This window comes from Loxodonta africana, chromosome 12, assembly GCF_030014295.1.
Source record: "Loxodonta africana isolate mLoxAfr1 chromosome 12, mLoxAfr1.hap2, whole genome shotgun sequence".
NCBI classification, from domain to species: domain Eukaryota; kingdom Metazoa; phylum Chordata; class Mammalia; order Proboscidea; family Elephantidae; genus Loxodonta; species Loxodonta africana.
In genome coordinates this window covers 91,222,927-91,245,399 of record NC_087353.1, presented here as the reverse complement: position 1 = coordinate 91,245,399, position 22,473 = coordinate 91,222,927, and the positions used below count along the sequence as shown (strand labels likewise).

The window sequence follows — 22,473 nt, the reverse complement described above, 5'->3', positions numbered from 1 at the left end:
TCTCCGATTGGCACTCAGTGTGCACTTCCAGTCTGAAAATTCAGGTCCGTCTTCACTTTTGGAAACTTCCGAGTCATTACCGTTTCCAATATTATAACCCTCCACCATTCCTCTGTTTTCTTCTGGAACTCAGAAAAATGCCGGATCTTCTCAGCTTATACTCCATGGCTCAACTTCCCTATTTTCTTTCTCTATACTGTGTTCTGAGTAAATCCCAGATTAACAAAAAAAACCAAACCCAGTGCTGTCGAGTCGGTTCTGACTCATAGCAACCCTACAGGACAGAGTAGAACTGCCCTATAGAGTTTCCAAGGAGCGCCTGGCGGATTTGAACTGCCGACCCTTTGGTTAGCAGCCGTAGCACTTAACCACTACACCACCAGGGTTTCCAATTCCAGATTACTATCTTTGAATTCACTAGTTCTGTCTTCAGTAATGTTCGATCTAGAGTTTATCTAATATAGAGAGTTTTAAATTTCAATGACTGCATTTTTCAATTTCCAAGAATTCTTAAAACTCACCTTTTAAATACTACCAAATATTTCTGACATATAACAACGAAAACCTCCACAGTCACTACACAGCTCAAGAAATAAAATGTAACGAATACACGTGAAGGCTTGGGGTATCCTGCCTCACCTGGCCTTTCCTGAAACCAGGGTGCACCACTCCCATGCATTTTCTAGAATTTCGGGCTGACTGTTCTTCATACCCATCTGTTCTTTATTCCTGTCTGCCTATTTGTTTCTCAACTTATTTTTTAATGGCTGTTATTCTTTTAGTTTTTTGAGGATCCTAAACACACTCTGAAAAGCTAACTCTGAGACGGTTCTATTACGATTTCTTCCCTACCGTTGGGTCTGTTGGCGTCCTCCTTAACCTTTTCTGTGTGTCTTTAGGCACCTTTCTGTGCAGGCTCACCTCGGGTGATGGGACTATTCCTCTGCACTCATTGCTCTTTCCATTGTTCTTTGTTTTGGTGACTTCTATCTGACTACCCTGCCCTCACCCATTCCCCAAACCCAACCCCAGTCCAGGGGTCTGCCTGGCAGCTGGGGCTCCCAACAGGAAGAGGCCCTGGGACGGCAATGTGTCTGGGCCAGGCTACAGTGGCACAGCATGGGCCCCTCTCCATGACTGTCTCTGCCCATCCTGGGATCCTCAGCTTAGCGGTGGTCCATTCTGCAGCCCACCTTCCACAGGTAGGACCTCACCCCATACCTAGTTTTCCTGTGGCCCCCGTAGCCCTGCCCTCCTGGCAGGCTAAGCCCCAGCCCTGCCTCTACAGTGCCCCCACTTCTGACCCACAAGACACTCACTCATCCTTCTCTCTGCATGGCTGTGTCACTCACTCAGTGACATTTTATCTGTCACTGCCATGGTGGACTCAGAAAACCAACCTGAGCAGCAGTCAGAAGGTAGAAAGAGCTGTCAGACTTAAAGACACATACATGCTCTGAGACACAGAGATGCCTACCTGGGTAGGTCTTGAGGAGCTTCTCTGGCTCACGTGTGTCACCAGAGGTCTGTAAAAACAGATTTATGATGCGGCAGGAGATCAGCCGGGTCATCTGGGAGTCCTCCTCCAGGGTGGTCACCATCTGCGGCATCAGCACCCCCTGTACCTCCAGGATCTGCAATGGAAAGCAGAGAGAGGCGGCGCTCACCTGCGGAGTCACGGTTAGACGACCCCCAGGACGGAGACCACCCTCACTCACTGCATGTGCGCTCCTGCCTGCAAAGAAGATGTGGCTTTGGGGGTGGATACAATGGAATTTGGAATGCCATTTTGGAATTTCTACCCAAGAAGTAAACGTGATTTTGACTTAAAGTTTAGATAATTTGAACAATTGCTGTTTAACCTGACCGGCTGATTAAAAAAAATCATTTACAAATCCTTAATGAGGCACAGATCTTACGCGACATACTACTTGTAAGCGCAATTGCGTACCGGGTCCACTTAAATCTCTGGAAGATTTTAACTGAAATAACAATCCTCCAGCACACCAGGAGGTGGTGCTCACACCACATAAGCAGCTTGCAAGGCGGCTGCTGACACACACATCCATGTGATGCCTCAGCCCAAGGCAACGCATGCACGGCAGTGTCTCGGCAACACTGCTGTCCTGTTCTGATTTCGTGTTAACTGGAGAGGTCAGTGAAAATAAGGCAGAGGGCCCAGGCACGCGCCCTCTTCACTGTGAAGCCCAGTGGATAAATTCTTGGTCTTGCGAACAGCAACCTTCAGTGTTGCTGACCAGCCAAGCAGGCCAAACCCCTGCCAAATCCCTGACTGTTGCAGGGTAGGAAATACATTGAAAGCAAATCTGGGAGACCACTGCTCTGCCCAGTGCTGCATCCCCGCTCCCCTCCCCATTCACTGAGTACCCTCAGCTCCCTTCTCTGCCCACTGATGCCCCCAGCTCCCTTCCCTGCCCATTGCTGTGTTCCTCTTCCTGTCCACCATCTGCCTTAGAAAGCATTCTGCCTCGTGAACTGAGTTGTGGGACGAACAGTGAACTGGTCTAGAGCTCAGGACTCAAAGGCTGCAGGTGAGAAGCCAGTGCCTGGTCTGCCCACCGCCCCCCACCAAGCCCCCTGTGAGGAGAATGAACCATGCAGACGTATCAGCTGCCTGAGCCTTCTGAGCAAATCTCCGTGTTCCCGCATTTCCACACTGCAGAGACTTGCTGGGATATCTGTGGAGCCCCTTAGGAGTCACGCTGGCCTGTGGGTAACTGGACACCCCTCCCAGTCCAGCCCCCACTGTGCATGGCCTGGGCATCCCTGTACTGACCTGGCCCCACTGTGCATGGCCTGGGTGCCCCCTCCCAGCCCCACCTCACACAGCATGGGCGCCCCATACCTGGTCGGTGGATGGGGTCCCGGAGCTGATGAGCGCCCAGAGGCAAGACACGGCAGCTGTGCGGACGGCTGCAGCAGTCCTTCCAGCATGCCACTGCAGGTTGGGGACCAGGATGTCTGTCACCAGTGTCTTGAAATGGCTGTGGAAGTGCCTGCAGCCAGAGCACAGGGAGCAGTGAGAAGGCTGCAGCCTCTGACAGAACCTCATCCGGGGTGATCTGTGTGCTGGGATGGTCAGACAAAGAACAAGTGGAAGTAAAGCTGGACACTAGCACCAGAGCCAGAGCCCTCTGCTCCCTGGACGGGGGGCTGTGGATGGAGACCCTGTGCTCCCAGTGAAGGTAAGAGAGCACACTGAGTCAGGGCGATGCACGTGGATCCAGTTGAGTTTCCCAGTGTGCTTTTCTCTTTAAGCAAGGAGCTGTCATTGCCTGCACAGAGATTTAAAAGAAGGATGTCTGGAATGGCCTAAACCCTGCGTCTCTGTCTCCAGGGTGGTCCACCGAAGTGCCCAGAGAGCCCATGGGCTGGCAGCCCCCTGCCTGGGGTACTGGCTAGGAGGGGCCGTCCGAAGGGGCCAGATTAAGCACCTAGTGAACCAGAACCTGCTGACCTGAACCCCTAAAATGTGGGGGGCATAAGAGAAGCATGCTACTTTCAAACACTCGGTTCCCTGTGTGCACCGGTGTACCCCTGTCCAGAGGACCCTGGTTCAAGGAGACCCAAACCAGCTCCTATAAAACTTCCCTTGGCGGGGGGTGGACCCTGCTCCGTCAAAGAGGCCAGACCAAACTGGTGAGCTGTTTATTAAAACTGCTCATATCACCTTTACTGAAGAGTGATTTTTAAATAAAAATTGTTTTGATTTCCCAGTCCTCGAACCAATGCCAACCGCAGGTGACTCTGGCACTCCAGGTCTTCCCAGCCCCTCCAAGGGGGTCTGGCAACAGCAGACGGCTGGTAAGGAGAAAGGCGGGCATGTGGGGGCACCCCTCACTGCATGACCACAGAAAACAGGGCAGCCTTGGCGGGGAGGGAAGCCCACCACTGACGTGGCAGCTTGGCTGGCAGGGCCTGGGATGGAGGCCCAGCAGAGGGACCGGATGCAGGGGGTGGCACGCAAGGCTTCTTACTTATAAAGGGTATAATTACCCACTTAAGGGGGCTCAGGACTCCCTGGGGGGCGCAAACAGTTAACACACCTGGCTGCTTACTGAAAGGCTGTCGGTTCAAGCCTACCCGGAGGTGCCTCAGAACAAAGACCTGGTGATCTACTTCTGAAAAATCTGCCATTGCAAACCCAACGGAGCACAGTTCTACTGTGACACATGTGGGGTTGCCACGAGTCAGGCTGACTCAGCGACAACTGGACCGGGGAGGGCTTAACAGGGCATCGCCTTACGGTGGATACGCCTCAAACTAAGGAGCCCCCACTCTCACGAGCTGTTCCTTGGGAACCTTTCTGACTATCTGTGCATCCAAAATGGTAACCCAGCTCCAAAAGCTGGCCGCTCTGGTACTCCCATTCTCCCTCCTGCCTCCCATAATGTGGCTCCCAAATGCAGCTAAGTGCTCAATAATTGCCCGTTGACAGATGAAAGAATATATTCTGGACAGATGGTGCCAGCAATGGGGCTCTTCCAGTCGTTTCTATCTCAACAGAGTCAATGATCCATTTTATGATTCTACCATTTTGGAATCCTAAAATTCAATACCACATAGATCTTTTTTTTTTTTTTTAATTGTGCTTTAAGTGAAAGTTTACAAATCAAGTCAGTCTCTCAGAAAAACTTATACACATACCTTGCTGTGTACTCCTAGCTGCTCTCCCCCTACGGAGAGAGCACACTCCTCCTCTCCACCCTGTATTCCCTGTGACCATTCAACCAGCTCCTGTCTCCCTCTGCCTTCTTGTCTCCCCTCCAGACAGGAGCCACCCACAGTCTCGTGTGTCTACTTGAGCCAAGAAGCTCACTCCTCACCAGTATCACTTTCTGTCTTATAGTCCAGTCCAATCCCTGTTTGAAGAGTTGGCTTTGGGAATGGTTCCAATACATGGATCCTTTTTTCACCATCTTTCTTGTCTGTGAACGTAGCTAAAAATTTTACTAAAACAGTAGTAATTTGAGCAACTCACTTCTCCTGATACCAATTCCTTTCTATGAGAAACCTTTAGTGCCATTTTCTTTGGAACTTACCCCTAACCTGAAATTGGAATTTCACGGGGCTAACTCTGTTCTCAGGTAGGAGTTCTAATGTTTTACCGTTCCCAGCAGAAGTGCGGCTGAGCGCGGGATAAGGGGCCAGAGAACATGGGTGCTGTCAGCACAGTCTCGGTCCTGAGGACCCTCCTGGCACCAAGGGTGCGTCGCTGACATAAACGCCTGCTTCTGAGAGGTGGCTGCCCAGGTGCCATGCTCGTCTTTCTATGGTTTCTCCTAAGCCCCAAAGCTTTTGCCAACAATCACATTACAGTCAGAGTGAACGTTTGAGTGACCAGACTGTTTCTATTTGAAGCCTTTCAACATGTCACTCACAAAGAAGCGCTCCTTTCTTGATGGGTTGGCTTTCTTGGAGCCCACTCAGCTCACAGCATGCCCTTCTGCTGGGCCACAGAAGAGACTGGTGGTTGTGATGGGACCCAGGGGCTGGGGGGATGGAGGTCAGGCTGGGACCCAGGGGCTAGGAGGTCAGGCTGGGACCCACGAGCTGGGGGGTTGGAGGTCAGGCTGGGACCCACAGGCTGGGGGAATGGAGGTCAGGCTGGGACCCACGGGCTGGGGGGATGGAGGTCAGGATGGGACCCACGGGCTGGGGGGATGGAGGTCAGGATGTGACCCATGGGCTCGGGGGATGGAGGTCAGGATGGGACCCACTGGTGAAGAGAGGTCAGGACAAGGCCAGGGGATGAAGATCAGGAAGGGACCTGAAGGCCAGGGGATGGAGACTTACTCTAAGTGCTTTGCTGATTTAACAGAAAAATACCAGGTCCCTAGAGTGGCCGTGCAGTCAGGACCACCCAGGGCACTGTCTCCACAGTGGCTCCAGATCCTTCTAATATCCTGTTGTGGGATCTGCTCATGTGTCCTGGAGCTGCTGTTGGGGGACTCCCCAGGATGCACAGCCTTGGGGGGCACAGGGCTGCACCCCAGGTCCCTAGACTCGTCAGCACACACACCAGAACTGTTGGCCCCTTCCCCTGGTTCGGTCACTTCAAAGCTATGACGTGGAGGCCCTCAGTGTTCTGTTCTCATGCTACCTACAAACTCTTCTAGACAACAGAAGGGTATTTTTAACACCCCAGCCATTAGTAGCGATTCAATCAATTCTTTGTTAGCTTTGAAAGGTACCAACAGGCTTTGAAAATGGAGCCCAGCTAATATATAAACCATTCATAGTTAATGTCCCCTGAAACTTTTTCACTCAGTGGAATTTTAATGACCCACCAAGATGACTTTGATTTAGTGCCTCTCTGGCCATCTTAACTGCAGTGCAATCACCACAGGGGACAGCACTCACTGTTGGGGCCACTGTTTGCCCAGCTGGCCTCTGAGAAGACCACCAGCCATCCCTCAAAGCCCCACCTCGGCCCTGGAGGACTGGGTGGGGGCTCTCCAGTTGAGTTCGCTGAGTGGTCAAACGAGGCAGAGGCCACACCTACCCTTTCGAGTCCACCGTCTCCCTGGCTCTCAGCAGTACTTTCGACAGGAGGGAGAAAAGCTTCAGGCGCATCTGGGGGTCCCTGGTGGGCTGCAGGCAGCTCCTGAGGGTAGGGATCAGGTACTGAAGGGCCTCTCCCACGGCGGGGCCTGGAAAACAAACACGGGTGGTGGGGGTCCCCTGGGCCGAGTCACAGTGGCTCCTCGCAGGATGTCTACACCTGAAGGGTCTCGGGTGAACGTGTCACCTACAGACAGACCTACAGAGGCAGGAGAGGTATGTTTCCACCACCAACACGTGAGGAGCAATCAGGCCCTGTGAGAGGGGGCCCCGGCAGAGCGTGCACTATCTGTGGCCAGCCTTTCACATCATGATCCCCCTTTCTGGATCACTGAGGAGGCGGTCAAAGAAAAGCAACTGAGAAAACTTGAACCCACCTCCAGGCACTCTTACTGTTCACCACGTGAACGTTCTACTTGCCCACATTCTTAGGAAAATCAAAGTAGAAAAAAAAAGTCAAGCCACATTTCAAATATCGATCAAAACCAATTATTCAAAATATGTAAGTTGTTTAAGCTTTGCCCCTGAGCTTTGAAGCCACCATCCTTTCTCAAGCTTAATGTTAGTCAAAAAATGGATGCGATTTCTCCATGCTGTAACGAGGCTGTAAACGCAGGCCATGGTGGGTCCTCTCTGAAAACTCACTGGAATGAAGTGAGTCTCTGGTGTAAGACCTGAACGTGGTCCACAGGACACTGGCCGCCCAACACCTCCCACTTGCTCCTGGGCAGCAAGCAAGACTTTATATTGTAGAACCAAGGTGGGCCACGCAAACCAGCTTAGTTTGGTGACATGTTTGCCTAATTCTGTATAAGCTAGGGAATAGGCAAAGTGACTTAGACCTTTCCTCCTTAAGACACAGGGTCTCGAGGCACCAGAGTCAGATTCCTGCAGAGAAAAGTGAGGCCCAGGGAGGGAAAGAAAAAACGACAAAAAACAAGAAGAGCCGAACCACAGTAGTGCAACCAGGAGCCACCAGAGCTGACGAGCATGTGAGTGCGAGCGTTGGCTCAGGCCCTTCGTGATGTGTTTTCTTTCAACGTTGCACAAAAGATAAATGTCTATAAACTTCTCAATCGGGGGAAGAGGGTGAGGGCATTCCAGAAAACCAGCCTCCCAGGACTGTTTGAGGAGTTTCATTCACAAAGGAAAACAGAGAAAACACGGGAACAGGCGGAAGGCGCGAGGGTCTGCGGCAGCCAGGGCACCCTGCCGCAAGGACCTGGCTCCACCTGAACGCCTCACCAGCCGTTCTTCACAGACTTGGCGCCAAAAGTCACTGTTCATATTTAAAGTCTGTGTCAAACGAACAGTCCCTAAGAAAAATAAAGAGAATAAAGAATAAAGGATGTAGGGTGTTTATCATTATCTTACGGCATAAAAACGAGTTCCTGTCAAGTCAACTGACTCGTGGCGACCCCACGTATGTCGCGGTAGAACTGTGCCCCACGGGGTTTTCAGTGGCTGGGATTCTGGAATTAGATCACCAGGCCTTTCTTCTGAGGCACTTGGGGGTGGACTTGAACCTCCAACCTTTCTGTAAGGAACCCAAAGCTTAAACCTTTGCACCTCCTCAGAGGGAAGGCAGCCAGCGGAAGACCAGTGACTGCAGGTAAAGGGCTTAAACACTCAGCATCTAAACTGGAGGAAGTAAAAGCCTCTCAGGAAATTAGAGGATACATGCAAGGCTGTGCACCGATACTTCCCAGGGCTGCTTCCTCCCTCACGCGTGGGCTCCCCTCACAGGGCGTGGGGTGAGGGAGGGGGCGGGGACATTACCAACACAACTAGGTTTTGAAGGAAGACCAAAGAAGGGGCTGTTGCCAATATAGTCAGTCTTTTTTTCTTTCTTAATTAATCACTTGAAATATGTTAAACGACACCAAATACCAAGCTGGTTTGGAGCTAACAGAGCACTGGGAAGCAGTCTTTGGCTACCACTGCCTAAGTTGGGTAGAAACCTGACATTCTGAGAATCATGTTTTTGTCTTTCTAGGATCATCTTTCAAACTGAAACATGTACAGTGAAACATTTTCCACAGACAAGTTCAAGTTTAGAATTTTTTGAAGATAAGGGTGAAGACCAGGGGTGGTTAGGTATGCCATGGCCGTGCCCTGCTATGGGATGGACACACAACTGATTCCTGGAGTCCCTGCCGTGAGGACGTGGAGACATCAGCTTGCGTGCTACTCCTGAGCCCACGGAGCCATGCTGCCATCTCAGCTCATGAAAGGGACTGGCCTGGGGGTCAAGAGGAACTGGGCCCCTGCTGCTGAGAGCCTGGGCAGTTCCTTCCATCAGAGACTCAACCAACAGGGTCATCTGTGAAGCTCAGAGAAGCACAAAGACAAAAGACAAGAGGACCAGGAATGGTTTCCACAAATGGTAACACGAGCTCCCCATGGCTCACAAAGCCCTAGGAGCGGGCCTCCCTGTTTATGGGAGGCAGGCATCGTGCGGGGAGCGCTGGTATTGAAGCAAGTGTGGACAGAGAAGTCGGAGTCTTCCCACCACCCAAAGGCTCCTTCCTGGCTTGCCTTCCCCACGCTGACACAAACCATGTCTCCCTCACAGACACGTCCTGGCGTCTGAGCTTTCTGGAGGCCCGGCATCTTGGGCCCCATCCTGCTAAATGTACCCCACTGAACCCGTTAGGGCTGAATCCCCCTTCCTGCCACCACTGTCAGTGTTGCCAGCTCAGGCGCTCAATGCTGTGGCTTCTGAAGTGGCTACTGGGTGTGAAGGATGTAAAACCCCCCAACCCAAAACTCAACCCCAGGATCCCCACCTTTGTCCCTCCCCAGTACTATCTTTCATACTTGTAACATATGTACAATTCTGCCTTCAGTTTTCTTTTTTTGTTTCGCATTACACCGCGCATTTTCTAGGTTGCTATCAAGGATTAAGATCATTGTTTTTAGTGGTTGCTGGGGCATTACTTGTATGGGAATGTCATTATGTATCTAACTTCCTGTTTGATATTTGGACCACTTCCAAGTTCTGCTACTAAATAATGCCCTGTTGAACAGTTCTGGGCATACAGCTTGCTCCATAATTAGGATTATTTCCTTAGGATACATTCCCATAAATTTAATTGCTGGGTAAAAGGGTAGGAATGCATTAATAATTCCAGAAACATAATGTCAAATTGCTTTCCAAAAGAACTGTGCTCACTTAAAGTGCTGCCAGCAATGTCCAGCTTCTAGCTTGATCACACTGATGACAGACTTATTTTTTGGCTTAATTTGGAGATGAAAAAATCGTACCCACGGTTTTAAATTCTACTTTTTTATTATTAGAAAGGCTGGATATTTCCTATTCTGTTTATTTACTAGTTGTATTTACTCCTGTTTCTACAGGTGAGATTTTTTGTCTATTTGTTGAGGCGCTAAAGCTTTCATCTTCATACGACGAAGATCTCAACACTGCTGTATTTACTTTGAATTTTCCTAAGTCTACTTCCCTTTGGTTTCTAACATCTACAAAACCGAATCTACTTCCTGCCTTTGTAGTTTTCCCCTCTGTCTTTCCAAAGTTTAGGAAGTCATTCCTTTCCGTATGTTGGAAATATTTTATAATCAAATTTAAAAGGTTATCTTGCTGCAGAAATTTTGTAAATAAGGAATTAAAAATTACCTAGTTAAGAAATTATTTTAATACTTTCGTTTTCTCTGCTTATTATAGTACAGCTCATTATAGAAAACTTGGAAAATACAGAAAACCAGAGAATAAATTGGAAGGCAAAAGCCATGCATGCTCCCAGGACACTGTACTGGAAATATCGTGTGTACCTCCCCTTTGAGGTTTTTACACACATGCACCCACATACACACACATGGAAGCGGCTGTGGGAACACACGGCCAGGATCATGAATCAGTTTTATAACCAGCTCTCAAGGCTCAGCATCATGTTGCCAACACCTTCCTGCTTTGTTGAGTGATATGAGACATAGGCCCAAATAAAGGTGTTTCCCAAGTTGCCCATCAAGTTATGCCAACACCACACGAACTACCTTTAATAACTGCAAGTAGGAATCCCGAGTCTTAGGGGAGCTACCTCAGCTGCCGCTCGTCTGTGTGAGGCTGATCTCGAGGGCCTGCTTGCCCAGCTTCCTGGTCTACAGGGTAGAGTCTAGGGTCACGTGGCTTGTGAAACTCTTATGAATATGACGGGCCTTCCTGAGGGGACAAGGGGCAGCTCTGAAGTCGCTGCCTGCTCAGGCTTCAGTCTACCACCTGTGTGACCTCAGTTTTCTCATCTACAAAATGAGGCTGCTGGTTCCTGCCAGATGGGATAGCTACGAGGCTGTGATGCGCTGCTGTTCGTGCCACAGCTCGAACAGTGTCTGGCACTAGATACTTAATAAGCTGGCAATCATTAGTGCTATTCTAATTTGGAAACACAGTTTTGCACACAACTGACAAAGAACAGTTATGGAGTTTTCCCTGGGTTGCCAAGGTGAACCACTCCACAGTCCTCGGTATTGTCCAACGAGGACTGCTCATGTGATACACAGAAAGGACGCAGCAGTGTCCTTCAAACCAAGAGCACAGTGACAGCACTTGGTGCAGCCAGGGAGGGGTAAGCAGGCAGGAGGAAGAAGTCCTGTGAAGTCTGAAGCTTAGAGGACATAGAATTTTTTAAATTCAAATGAAGAAAGAATTAAGGAACGACTTGTCTCAAGTTCCCCAAGTGGCTAGTGGAAAACTTCAAAATAAGAGTTATATTTTTGAAAGTCCCACCTGGGGACTCTTTGTACTTAACAGTTATTGTCCTCCTTGAATAAATAAGTTTAACATTCTCAGCAAGGACTTTTTTTTTTTCCATTGTGCTTTAAGTGAAAGTTTACAATTCAAGTCAGCTTCTCATACAAAAACTTATACACACATCGTTATGTGACCCTAGTTGCTCTCCCTACAATGTGACAGCACACTCCTTCTCTCTACCCTATATTCCTCGTGTCCATTCAACCAGTTCCTGTCCCCCTCTGCCTTCTCATCTCGCTTCCAGACAGGGACTGTCCACATAGTCTCATGTGTCTACTTGAGCTAAGAAGCACACTCCTTGCCAGTATCATTTTATGTCTTACAGTCCAGTCTAATCTTTGTCTGAAGAGCTGGCTTCAGGAATGGTTTCAGTTTTGGGTTAACATAGATTCTGGGGGCCATGACCTCTGGGCTTCCTCCGGTCTCAGACCATTAAGCCTGGTCTTTTTACTAGAATTTGAGGTCTGCATCCCACTTTTCTCCTGCTCCATCAGGGGTTCTCTGTTGTGTTCCCTGTCAGGGCAGTGATTGGTGGTAGCTGGGCACCATCTAGTTCTTCTAGTCTCAGGCTGATGGAGTCTCTGGTTTATGTGGTCCTTTCTTTCTCTTGGGCTCATATTTTCCTTGTGTCTTTGGTGTTCTTCATTCTCCTTTGCTCCAGGGGGGTTGAGACCAATTGATGCATCTTAGATGGCCGCTCATTAGCTTTTTAGACCCCAGACACCACTCACCAAAGTGGGAAGCAGAACATTTTCATAATAAACTTTGTTATGCCAATTGACCAAGAAGTTCCCCTGAAACCATGGTCTCCAAGCCCCCGCCCCTCAGCAAGGATTTTTAATGTTCTCTAGCAACCTTGATTTCTAAGTAGATAAAGTATCTTCATTTATTTACCGAGTTGCTGTATTAACAAGTTGTCTGCCAATGACAAAACTGAAAAAATATTTGAAGGACACGTAGATGTAAGGATGGAGCATGTTCCTTGCGGTGGTGGAGCTGTGTGCACCCCTCATCCAGCTTCACTGTTCTCTACGTCCCAGTCCTCATCTGACAGTGTATTTTCATGTATCTTCTGTCTCCAGGACCTCTGCACAGCAAACTCTGTGAGAGGAGTGACTTTGCTGTGTCTTCTTCGACTCTGTAACCAGGGGTACTGTGAAATTTATGTTTGAAGAGGATTTAAAGAGGCTTGGGATGGAAAGAACAATACATGCCAAGTATCCAAATAACCTGTTACCGGGGTTCAGGCCTCCTTTATTATACCAGAAATATTCTGTATTTCTTTAATTTACATAACTGGCACTGTGGGTCACATAGCGTTCTATATGTAATTTTTTTTCGACATTATTTTTTTGAGATGTGTCCTTTAAGCAAATACATATATATATATATATATATATATGTATATATAGTTTTAATTCAGGTTCTCAGCCAGGTTGATTTTGTCCACGAAGGGACATTCCATAATGTCTGGAGTTATTCTGAGTCAACACCTGGGGGTGGGAGGATACTGGCCATCTAGCAGTCAGAGTCCAGGGATGCTGCTGCAGCGCCATGAATTGTTTAATATGGCCCTTCTAGCCCCGGTCTTTGTGACTCACCCATAATGACTGGGTGGAACCATGCAAATAAGTATATGGAACCCTGGCAAAGGGATTGGTCACTTTTCCCATCTTGCTGGGCTTAAAATGAGCCACCCCAGAGACAGGAGAAGAGGGTCTCACCACCACCAAGAAAGAAGAGTCAGGAATGGTGCATGTCTTTTGGACCTGGGATCCCTGCACTGAGAAGCTCCTGGAACCAGGAGACCGAGAGAAAGACAGAGAGAGAGCAAGCTTTAATAGTGAAGGCGGTGAGATGCAGTGGCAGAGTAATGGTGGCAGCAGAACCAGGAGACCGTTAGAAGACTGCCTGGCCCGCAGAGCAAGAAAGCTGAGCACCTTCAGGCTGAGGCTTACTGGTGGAGTGGGGTGCCTCTGGGCACTTATCAGCAGAGCTAAAAGAGCTTTGTAACACTTGCCGGAGCAGGGCAGAGGCCGAGGGGCCAGAGAGAGGTCTGCCTGCGGGTATCGCTGAAAAGAGGCTGTCCAAATCAAAGAACTGTATCCTGAGTGTACGTGAACTTGAATTGTAACCTGTAACTTCCCTAATAAACCCCATAATCGTGATTATTGTCTGTGAGTTCTGTGTGGCCATTTCAATGAGTTATAGAACCCAGCAGGGAAGCAGAGAGCGCCGTGGGAGGGACGGTTGGTGTCAGAATTGGTAAAGATGGTGGAGAGAGGAGGCATGTCTGACCTCAGCCTCATAGGTTATCAGCCTTGGGCTGGTGATCGTGATTCTCCTCCCCTTTGTGAAGTTAGAGGAGGTCAGTCACCTCTGCTGCACCATTTTTACAGTTACTAAAATCCTACAAGGCACGAGACAGCCTCGAAAAATAAACAATTATCTGGCCCAACACATAAATAATGTCAAGGTTGAGAAAACCTTCTGTAAAAAGTATGATGTGTCTCTGAAAGAAATTGACAATCTCTATGATAATAAAGCTGCCTCTTTAAAGCAACAAAAAAGAATTAACCTGCTTGACAAGTTTATAGCACGCCCTAGAAAGCACAGGGCATATGTAACCAATCACGGTAATTTCTTTCATGAAAACCTCACTAAAGTTTTGAAGCAGGTGCTCTACAGCTGAAGGCAAAGCGTTATAAAGCAGCACATGCACTTCAGGGCCATGCGTGGGTTTGGAGGCTGGTGGAAGATGGGTAAATGCAGCGAAGAGCCAGAGGGCCCGGGTCATAAGAGCACTCCACAGTCACACCTAGCATGGCTGGACACGCTACGTTCCGTAGCAACGTTTAGATGTGTTTGGAGAGTACAGACTACAGAAAAGGCCATGAAAAATCACATCTTCAAGGTTTAATATGAGGATGTGCGCTTGGCCAGACTTCAGAGAGCTGCTTTATATGACGTCATCAATGTGATGGTTCTGACACTTTCTGTTCCTTAAATGCTTGTCACTGCTTTGGCATAGCAAGAGTTACAGTAACTTTTGCTTTTTAAACACACCTCAGTTACGGAGTGTCTGAGTGGTGCAAATGGTTACGTGCTTGGCTGCTAACTGAAACGCTGGAAGTTTGAGTCCATCCAGAGGCACCTCAGGAGAAAGGCCTGGCAATCTACTTCCAAAAGATCAGCCCATGAAAACCCTACGGAGCACATTTATTCTCTGACACACCTAGGGTCTCCATGAGTCAAAGCTGACTCGACGGCAACTGTTTTTTGTTTGTCTCAGGTAGTGACAGCTCAGTATTCCCTATCGATGCCTGTGATGAAGATGCCATGTCCTCCCACACACCAGTACCTGGAGCGCCTGGCCAGCAGGGACAGCACATGCTGGTGACCTGTGGCCGTTGCCAGCCTACCTGCCTGAGTGATGAGCACACCAAACTGCGCGAGCTCCGCGGAGTACACGGTCCAGTCACCATGCGAGGCCGTCACCCACTCCATCAGTGCACCCATGTGCTTCTGGTAGACGTCCTGGGGCCCATGAGAGCCCTCTGCCACGGCCAGCGAGCCCACTGTCTCCTGCACCTTGGGGGAAAGTGGAGGGCTCAGAGTCCCTGACTGCAGACCCATGCATGTCAGTAGGGGCTCAGGACCACCCACTCAATGTGGATGTTAGAGAGGGCACTGCTGTGGGCAGGGGGCACCACTGGGGGCACTCTGAGCACTGACTGCAGAGCCGAAACTCTAATTCACATGTGCCCACGCCCCTCATACAACAAACGACAAAGCAGAAAGACAAGTGTGTGTCCACTTAAAAACTCAGCTGCCAGTCCTCTGGTTTTATGTGAATCCAGACTGCAGTACCTTGTGGAAGAGCACCAAAACTCCTACCAAGGAGCTGCCCCTGAAGCTGCTTCTGTACCCCACTATGCAGACAGAAGAGAACCAGGGTGCTAGCAGGGTCATCCAGGGAAGCAAGAGAGTGACCAGTGCTCTGGAGAGTCAGACTGCACAATTTAACCCCGTTCACAGGCACCCGGAGTCCCCTTGCCTCCCACTGACCTCCAGGGGAAGCCACAAGGAGGCTGTGTGTGAACGGGGAACAAAGGGTCGGATGACTCAGTGCTACAGCGGCCCTTCACTTTCTGCTAGAGGCATCTGTGCCCTTCCCCTCAGGGTCTGACAATATTCAGAAGCACTTGAGAGGCCCTGCGGTGACTTTCCCGGTGGCTGGGGTCAGCCCTGCAGAGTGGTCTGTCATCTGCCGGCCGCTCAGCTTCCTTCTCCACAGCCCCAGGCTCCGCATGTTTCCAGCACTGGCTGTATTTATGGCCCTACCAGTAACGAGCTGTCTCCCAAGACAGATGCCCTTTGGAATGGATATTCTTAAAGAGAGAAGTAAAAAAAAGTTTAAACAGGCTCTGAGAAGGGAGGGAGAAGTGAGATTCCTTCAGGGAAAGTCCCATGGGGGGCACGGCAGACTTCAGACATCTCACAGAAATGCCTCCCCCGTCCCTCTTGACACGGATGGTCAGGTTACAGAGAGGGCTGGTGGGGACTTGACAAGAAAGAGAACCAGAAAGAAGGCCCTGCTCTGAGTTCCAGAAAACAGGTGAGGAAGCCCCAGCTCTGGATGGTCCTAGGAGCCCAGAGGGAACCTCAGGTTAGAAGATGTTGAAGCATAAACAGAGCACCAACGGGACAGAAATAATCTTGTAAAACCAGGCTACAACAATAAAGACAGGGAAATTACGGTAAGATTTCCCCCCAGACTGTCAGCCCCAAGCGCTAGCTCCTGGTAAATTACACTTAAAGGCACAGACTTAAGGCTTACGCTGGTCTTGTTTCTTTGTTTGCTTCTTTTGAAGTAGACTCCAGGATTAAATAGTTGTCTCAACTCTGTGATATAAAACGAATCAGCAGCTGGACGGAGTCTAAGAGTTTGTGCACCCCCCAGGCCACATCAGATTGACTCATCAAACATCTAAACTCTTTCATCCCCGCCCCGTGAGCTTCAGCAGGCGTGCCAGAGGTTGGGAAACCAAGAGTGATGATTTACAGGGATAGGCACGCTACACTCAGAGGCTCAACCGCCTCGCCGTCAGGCCAAGCAGCCAAGGAGACGCACTGCCAACCCGTCTCACCTTCTCATCCAGGTCTGCGGCGCCGGAGGCAGCCAGGATGGCCACCAGCACTTGCATGAGCTGCAGGCTGCATGCAGAGCAGTCCTCCCGACACGCGGTGATCAGGGTTTGCACGCAGAGCAGCAGGTGCTCCAGGTAACGCTTCTGCAGAGGGGACAAGAGGCAGAGTCAGCGCTCTCTGTGGGCCCCCACTTCTGCACGCACAAGGGGTCAGACCACAGACCCCGTGATGCTGTATTTCCACGGCCCACACTGCAGACCAGAAACATAAAGCAACTGAACGCAGGGAGTGCCTGGATGCTGACTCGGACCATCAACCATAAACAGGGAGGCAACAGGGGGAAACTGAGCAGGGATCGGGTGTTAAGGAATTAATGTCACCTTTGTTAAATGCTTACTGGTATTTCAGTTATGTTAAAAAAAAAAAAAAAAAAAAGTCCTACCTTTTAAAGATGGAGACTTCAGTATTTATAAGAGAAATGACATCACTTGGATTTGCTTTAAAGCACCCCAGCTCCCCACCCTGCACACACACGAAGTCAAAAACATGCATAAAAAAAAAGTGGAGCTTAAAAAACCATCTATATGAAACCAAAAGGTCACCAATTACTCTAAAGCAAAGATGAGAAGATAAGGAGGCTGGGAAACTAGAGTACTGGAAATGAAACCACCAGAATGAAAATAACAAAAATGTCGTGAAAAATGTAACTAATGTCACCGAAGAATCTGTATAGAAATTGTCAAATGGGGACCTAATTCACTGTGTAAACCTTCACCAAAAACATAATAAAATGTTATTACCAAAAAAAGAAAAAGTGGAGCAAGATAGATAAAACAAGAGCTCAAAAGCGTTGATCTGAGTTGAAGCTCGTGATGGGTACCCGGGGGTTCACTCTGCTATTCTCTCTACTCTTGTGAATTTTTGAATATTTCTGTGCCATTAAGTTTTAACAAAAATAAATAAAATTCTGCAGTTTAAAACGTGCTTCCTAATTGGTGGGGGGAGGGCAACAATGGGTGCCTGAGCTCTGCCACCAAAATGGTTCTGTTTGTCCAACTGTTGGGAGTGCCTGGGTGGTACAAACAGTGAACATGCTTGGCTGCTAACCAAAAGGCTGGGGGTTTGAGTTCACAGAGGGGTGCCTTAGAAGAAAGACCTGGCAATCTATTTCCAAAAATTCTGCCACTGAAAACCCTATGGAACGCAGTTCTCCTCTGCCACACACGGTGGCATCATGAGCTGGAGCTGAGCAGGGGGCGGCTGGCAGTGGTGGTGTGGTCCGACTGCTCAGCCTTATCAACTACAAAACGGGGCTGACAGCGGGGGCTGCGTGTAGGGCATGGAAGAAAAATTTACTAGAACATTTACTTAAATTTACTTCCTATCACGTCCTCTAACTCACCGATTTTATATGTGCGTTTCCTAAGGTGTAGAACAAGGCGGGAGAGTGGTCATGTATGTGATTTACAAATATGGTAAGTAAACAGACACATTGGAGGCACATGTTTAAATGTCTTTAGTAATGGGGAGGTGAGTTCACAGGACTTTGGCGATTCTTTGGCGAGACAACGAACGGTTCTAAAGCTACAACAAGGAGCCCAGATGATGCAATGGTTAAGCGCTCAGCAGCAACCAAAAAGTCAGTAGTTTGGACCCACCCAGTGGCTCTGTAGGAGAAAGACCTGGTGATCTGCTCCTGTAAAGACTACAGCCTAGGAAACCCTATGGGACAGCTCTACTCTGTCACATGGGGTCACTGTTAGTTGGAATTGACGCACAACAACAACAACAACGAGAAAGTGGCATCAGTCCCAAAATCCCACACCTCATCCACAGAGACGGAAACTACGGAAGTCTGAACTAAACATTCATACTGGGTCACGGAGGAGAAGGCCCCACATTCCCCGACAGGGACCCCAAACCACAAGGACCCTCCCTGGCAGAGCCAGCTGTGAGGACTTGGTGTTCCAACTCCTGGGAGAAGTCATGGGTTTGCGTTTTTATCCAACCCTTAGTTTTCCCGCAGCCCGTTTCTTTTAGATCTGGGTTGACTGATTTTTGAGGACATGATCTCAGCTAATTTCTAGAAAGACCTATAATATATACTGAAGGAGCCATCATTTTTCCAAATTACAATAAAAATAAATTTACTTTTAAAAGGTGCAAGCCACTATGAGCCTCTCCTGTGTTATGTCATTGCACGCCCAAGCACTGGGACTGATGGAGTGGGTGTCCCTTCCAAGTGAGCATCACCCTGTCACTATGCATATGCCAATGTTTCTTTGAGGAAATAACAAGACCTTAACATTTCTAGATTCCTCTACAGGCAAAGAGAAGCTCAATCAGAAATTTTTCAATATCTACCCCTCTTCCCCCGACACACAAAGAAAAAAAGACCCAGCAGAAAATGATACTCAAGACTTTTTGCTTCTGAAACAAACAATCTGTTATCTGAAATTGCAAAAACTTTAATTCACTAGATCAAGTGCTAGAGACTTTTACATTTTAGAAATGGCAAAGACACCCCTGAACCACTGTTTTCCTTTAGTTATACATGAATAGCTGAGTTCGCCTTATGTTATCAAACAATTTCTATATTCCAGTTACCTGTCACTAAGCAAACACATTTCAAAGAAGAGGATCAGGTTCCCCTCGGCTTAGCGCCAGGTGCAACACTCAGCTCAGGACACCTGGGAAAGTAACTTTCATGGACAACAAAGAAGCGTTTCAGTTCGGAGCCTCAGCTGAAGGCACGTCTGCACGAGTTTCCGTGTCTTGCCTAACATCTGATTTTCTCAAATCTCAGTTCGTCCTTGGAAGACATTCTTCACCTTTTCTTACAGCTTAATGAGTTAACAATTGCAGGAATCATAAACTACTTCCTAAATGGCATTACACAAACACACGTGTGTCACCCTAGACAAGAAGACAGGGGCACGTTCACTTCGGAAACAGAAATGCCTTTGACAAAGATCTTAATGTGCCCACCTCTTCTTGCTCAACAAAGGAGTACAAGAGTGTGTTGGGCTTTTACTCTGATGGCTTCTTGGCCTGGTCAGGGGTTAGAAGGCGTTTACACTGGAATGGTGAAGCGCTGGCTTTAAGGAGAGAAGCCCGCGGGGATCTGACGTTGTTGGAAAGGTATTCCTATGTTTAAAAAATCATCGAGTGAATTTATAGCTGATAAAACTGGAAGATGAGGAGCCAGACACAGAACCTGAGCTTGATGGATTAGGTAATTAAATCTATCTATGACCAACATTAAGATATCAAAATATCAAAATTCTGGTTTCCTGGCTCTAAGGTTCGTAAGCTAACTATTAAACACCTCTCCAAAGTTTCAGCTTATACCGCACTAGGAAAAAAAAAAAATGCATTTGACTTGCAAATTTGCATGGTGGAATCAAAATCAGTGTCAAAGCCACTTGTGAGTAAAAATGCAGAACTTCTGTAGACGCGATGATGAAGTTAAAAGTCAGTTTTGAACAAGTTGAAATGGGGTTGAAAACACCAAGGTCGACGGCCTTTCCCCACGCCCTTCTTGAGAGCTCAGTCTAGGTCTCTCTGTCTGTGTTTGAAACAGGCTCCCTAAAACTTGTTACAAACACAATTGCTCGCTGCACCCCATGCTCACAAAGTCAGAGACTGGACAAAGCACCACAAATACACAGGAAAGTGGACTTCCCAGCACCCAGTCTGGGGCCTGCATTCACAGAAAATCCCTTCACTCTGGTCCAGTCTTACAGCCACAATATGGGCCTTAACGTATCAGGCTGGTGTTAAAAAGCTGACCACAGAACTACCAGAACCAAAACCAAATCCAACCCACCTGCTGTGGAGCCAGTTTTGACTCCCCTAGGTGGTGCGAATGATTCACGCTCAACTACTAACTAAAGCTTGGTGCTTGAACCTACTCTGTAGTGCCACGGAAAAAAGGCCTGGCGATCTGCTTCCGTAAAGACTATAACAAAGAAAACCCCTATGGAGCTTAGTTCTACTCTGTAACACACGGAGTCGCCATGAGAGCTACCATGTGACTCAGCAATTCCACCCCTGGGTATGTACTCAAAAGACTTGAAAGCAGGGATGCAAACACATACTGGACACCAATGTTCACTGCAGCACTTTTCACAACTCCCAAAAGGTAGAAACAACCCAAGTGTCCGTCAACGGATGATGGATAAACACAATGTGAAATACACATACAATGGAGTATTAACCATAAAGAGAAACGGAGTCCTGATATATGGCACAACATGGATGAACCCTGAAGACATTATACTGACTGAAATAAGTCAGACATAAAAGGACACATACTGTAGGATCTAATATGAAACGTGGAGAACAGGTGAAAATCACAGAGGCAGGCAGTAGATTAGTGGTTGCCAGGGGCTTGGGGGGAGATGGGGGAACGGGAAGTTATTGTTTAATGGACGCAGAGTTTCTGTTTGGGGGGATGAATAACTTTTGGAAATAGACTGTGGTGACGGTTGGAAACCCTAGTGGCATAATGGTCAAGGACTACCGCTGCTAACCAAAGGGTGGGCAGTTCGAATCCACCAGGCGCTCCTTGGAAACTCTACGGGACAGTTCTACTCTGTCCTACAGGGTTGCTATGAGTCGGAATTGACTCAATGGCAACTGGTTTGGTTTTGGTTTTGGATGGCTGTACAACATGGTGAAAGTAATTAATGTCACTGAATTACATACTTTAAAATGGTTAAAATGGCAGAACTTTCGTTATATATATTTCATCACAATAAAATTAAAAACAAACAAAAATATCAGGCTAGTGCAACAGCAGCGTCTCCTGGCACACTGAGGGCCCACAGTCCATCGAATAAACTTACAGGCTTTAAGCTTATCAAGACCAAAGAAAAACAAAGCAATTATTTTTTTCTTCAACAGAAAACAATTATAAATTATTCCAAGTAGTTAAGTCTCACCACCTAGGCTGTTTCAGCTTTGGGTGTGACGGGTTTATGGCTCAATTTAAAATGAAACAAAGTTTTAATCGCTAACACAGACTGCGACGCTGGTGCCGCATCAGCAGGCTGCTTCTCCGAAGCACACCGTGAGAATGCCAAGTGAAGCAGACAAGGCATGATCTCGTAGCAATGATGTCAAAGGTGCTTTCCGCACTGGAACGCTGAGGGCTGATGTGGGCAGTGGCCAGCCTCACCCGTGGGAGGAGACGGGCCTCCACCACGACCCTGCTGCTGACCTGTGACCCTGCGGACAATGCTGAACTGTTAGGCCTGATCTCGCCTGTAGGGTGCGGCTCGAAAGGCTTCTACAGTGAAGGAATGTTCTAGACCTGCACTCTCATGTGGCTACTGAATAACTGAAATGTGGTTAGTATGATCGCAGAGCTAAATTTTAATTAATTTAAACTTAAATGGCAAACTGGGGCAGGTGGCTCCTACACTGGACAGGACAGAAGGAAGCAGGATACACGTGGCCTCACAGCAGATGGGTGCACCCGGCCCCACCACCATCACTATCTCGTGACAGCTGGCCTAGCAGGGGTGGGTTCTTGTGCCGAGATTCATCGAGAATTATCAATCACTCTACAGCAGGGAGAACCCTCTCTCTATCACATCACTGTTTAACTTCATAGCATTTTTTTTGATCCCCCTCCCCAGTCTTACGTTCTCGGACGCCTGGCAGATGTGGGCCTGGGCCAGCTCTGTGGCAATGGCCTTCAGGTGGGGCTGCAGGGCTTCTCGAGGGCAGCCCCGGAGGACCGAGGCCAGGACCAGCAGGCTGGAGGCAGAGGGTGACTTCTTCAATGGCGACAAGATTAACTTCAGAAACACTTCCGGGTTGACAAAGGTTCCGATGAACTCTGCCGACTTAGTGGACTGTGAAAGGAAAGCGGAGATGGCTGAGGTGCTGTTCTCAGGACTCCGGCGGTCCCCCACGGCCCCCGCCCTGTGGCCCGGTTATGCTTCTTCCTCTCCCCTGTC

General features: G+C 48.5%; 1 protein-coding gene across 1 annotated transcript in view; it reads right to left on the bottom strand.

Moving 5' to 3' along the window:
• Positions 1-22,473, bottom strand: part of DNAAF5 (dynein axonemal assembly factor 5) — a 51,628-nt gene that overhangs the window by 8,043 nt on the left and 21,112 nt on the right. Inside the window, exons 6-11 of the mRNA XM_003416576.4 lie at positions 22,156-22,368; positions 16,504-16,647; positions 14,776-14,944; positions 6,527-6,674; positions 2,867-3,017; positions 1,478-1,634 (exon numbers count right to left, since the gene is read on the bottom strand). Of these exons, the coding sequence (XP_003416624.2) occupies positions 1,478-1,634; positions 2,867-3,017; positions 6,527-6,674; positions 14,776-14,944; positions 16,504-16,647; positions 22,156-22,368 (982 nt within the window). The remainder of the gene's footprint in view (positions 1-1,477; positions 1,635-2,866; positions 3,018-6,526; positions 6,675-14,775; positions 14,945-16,503; positions 16,648-22,155; positions 22,369-22,473) is intronic.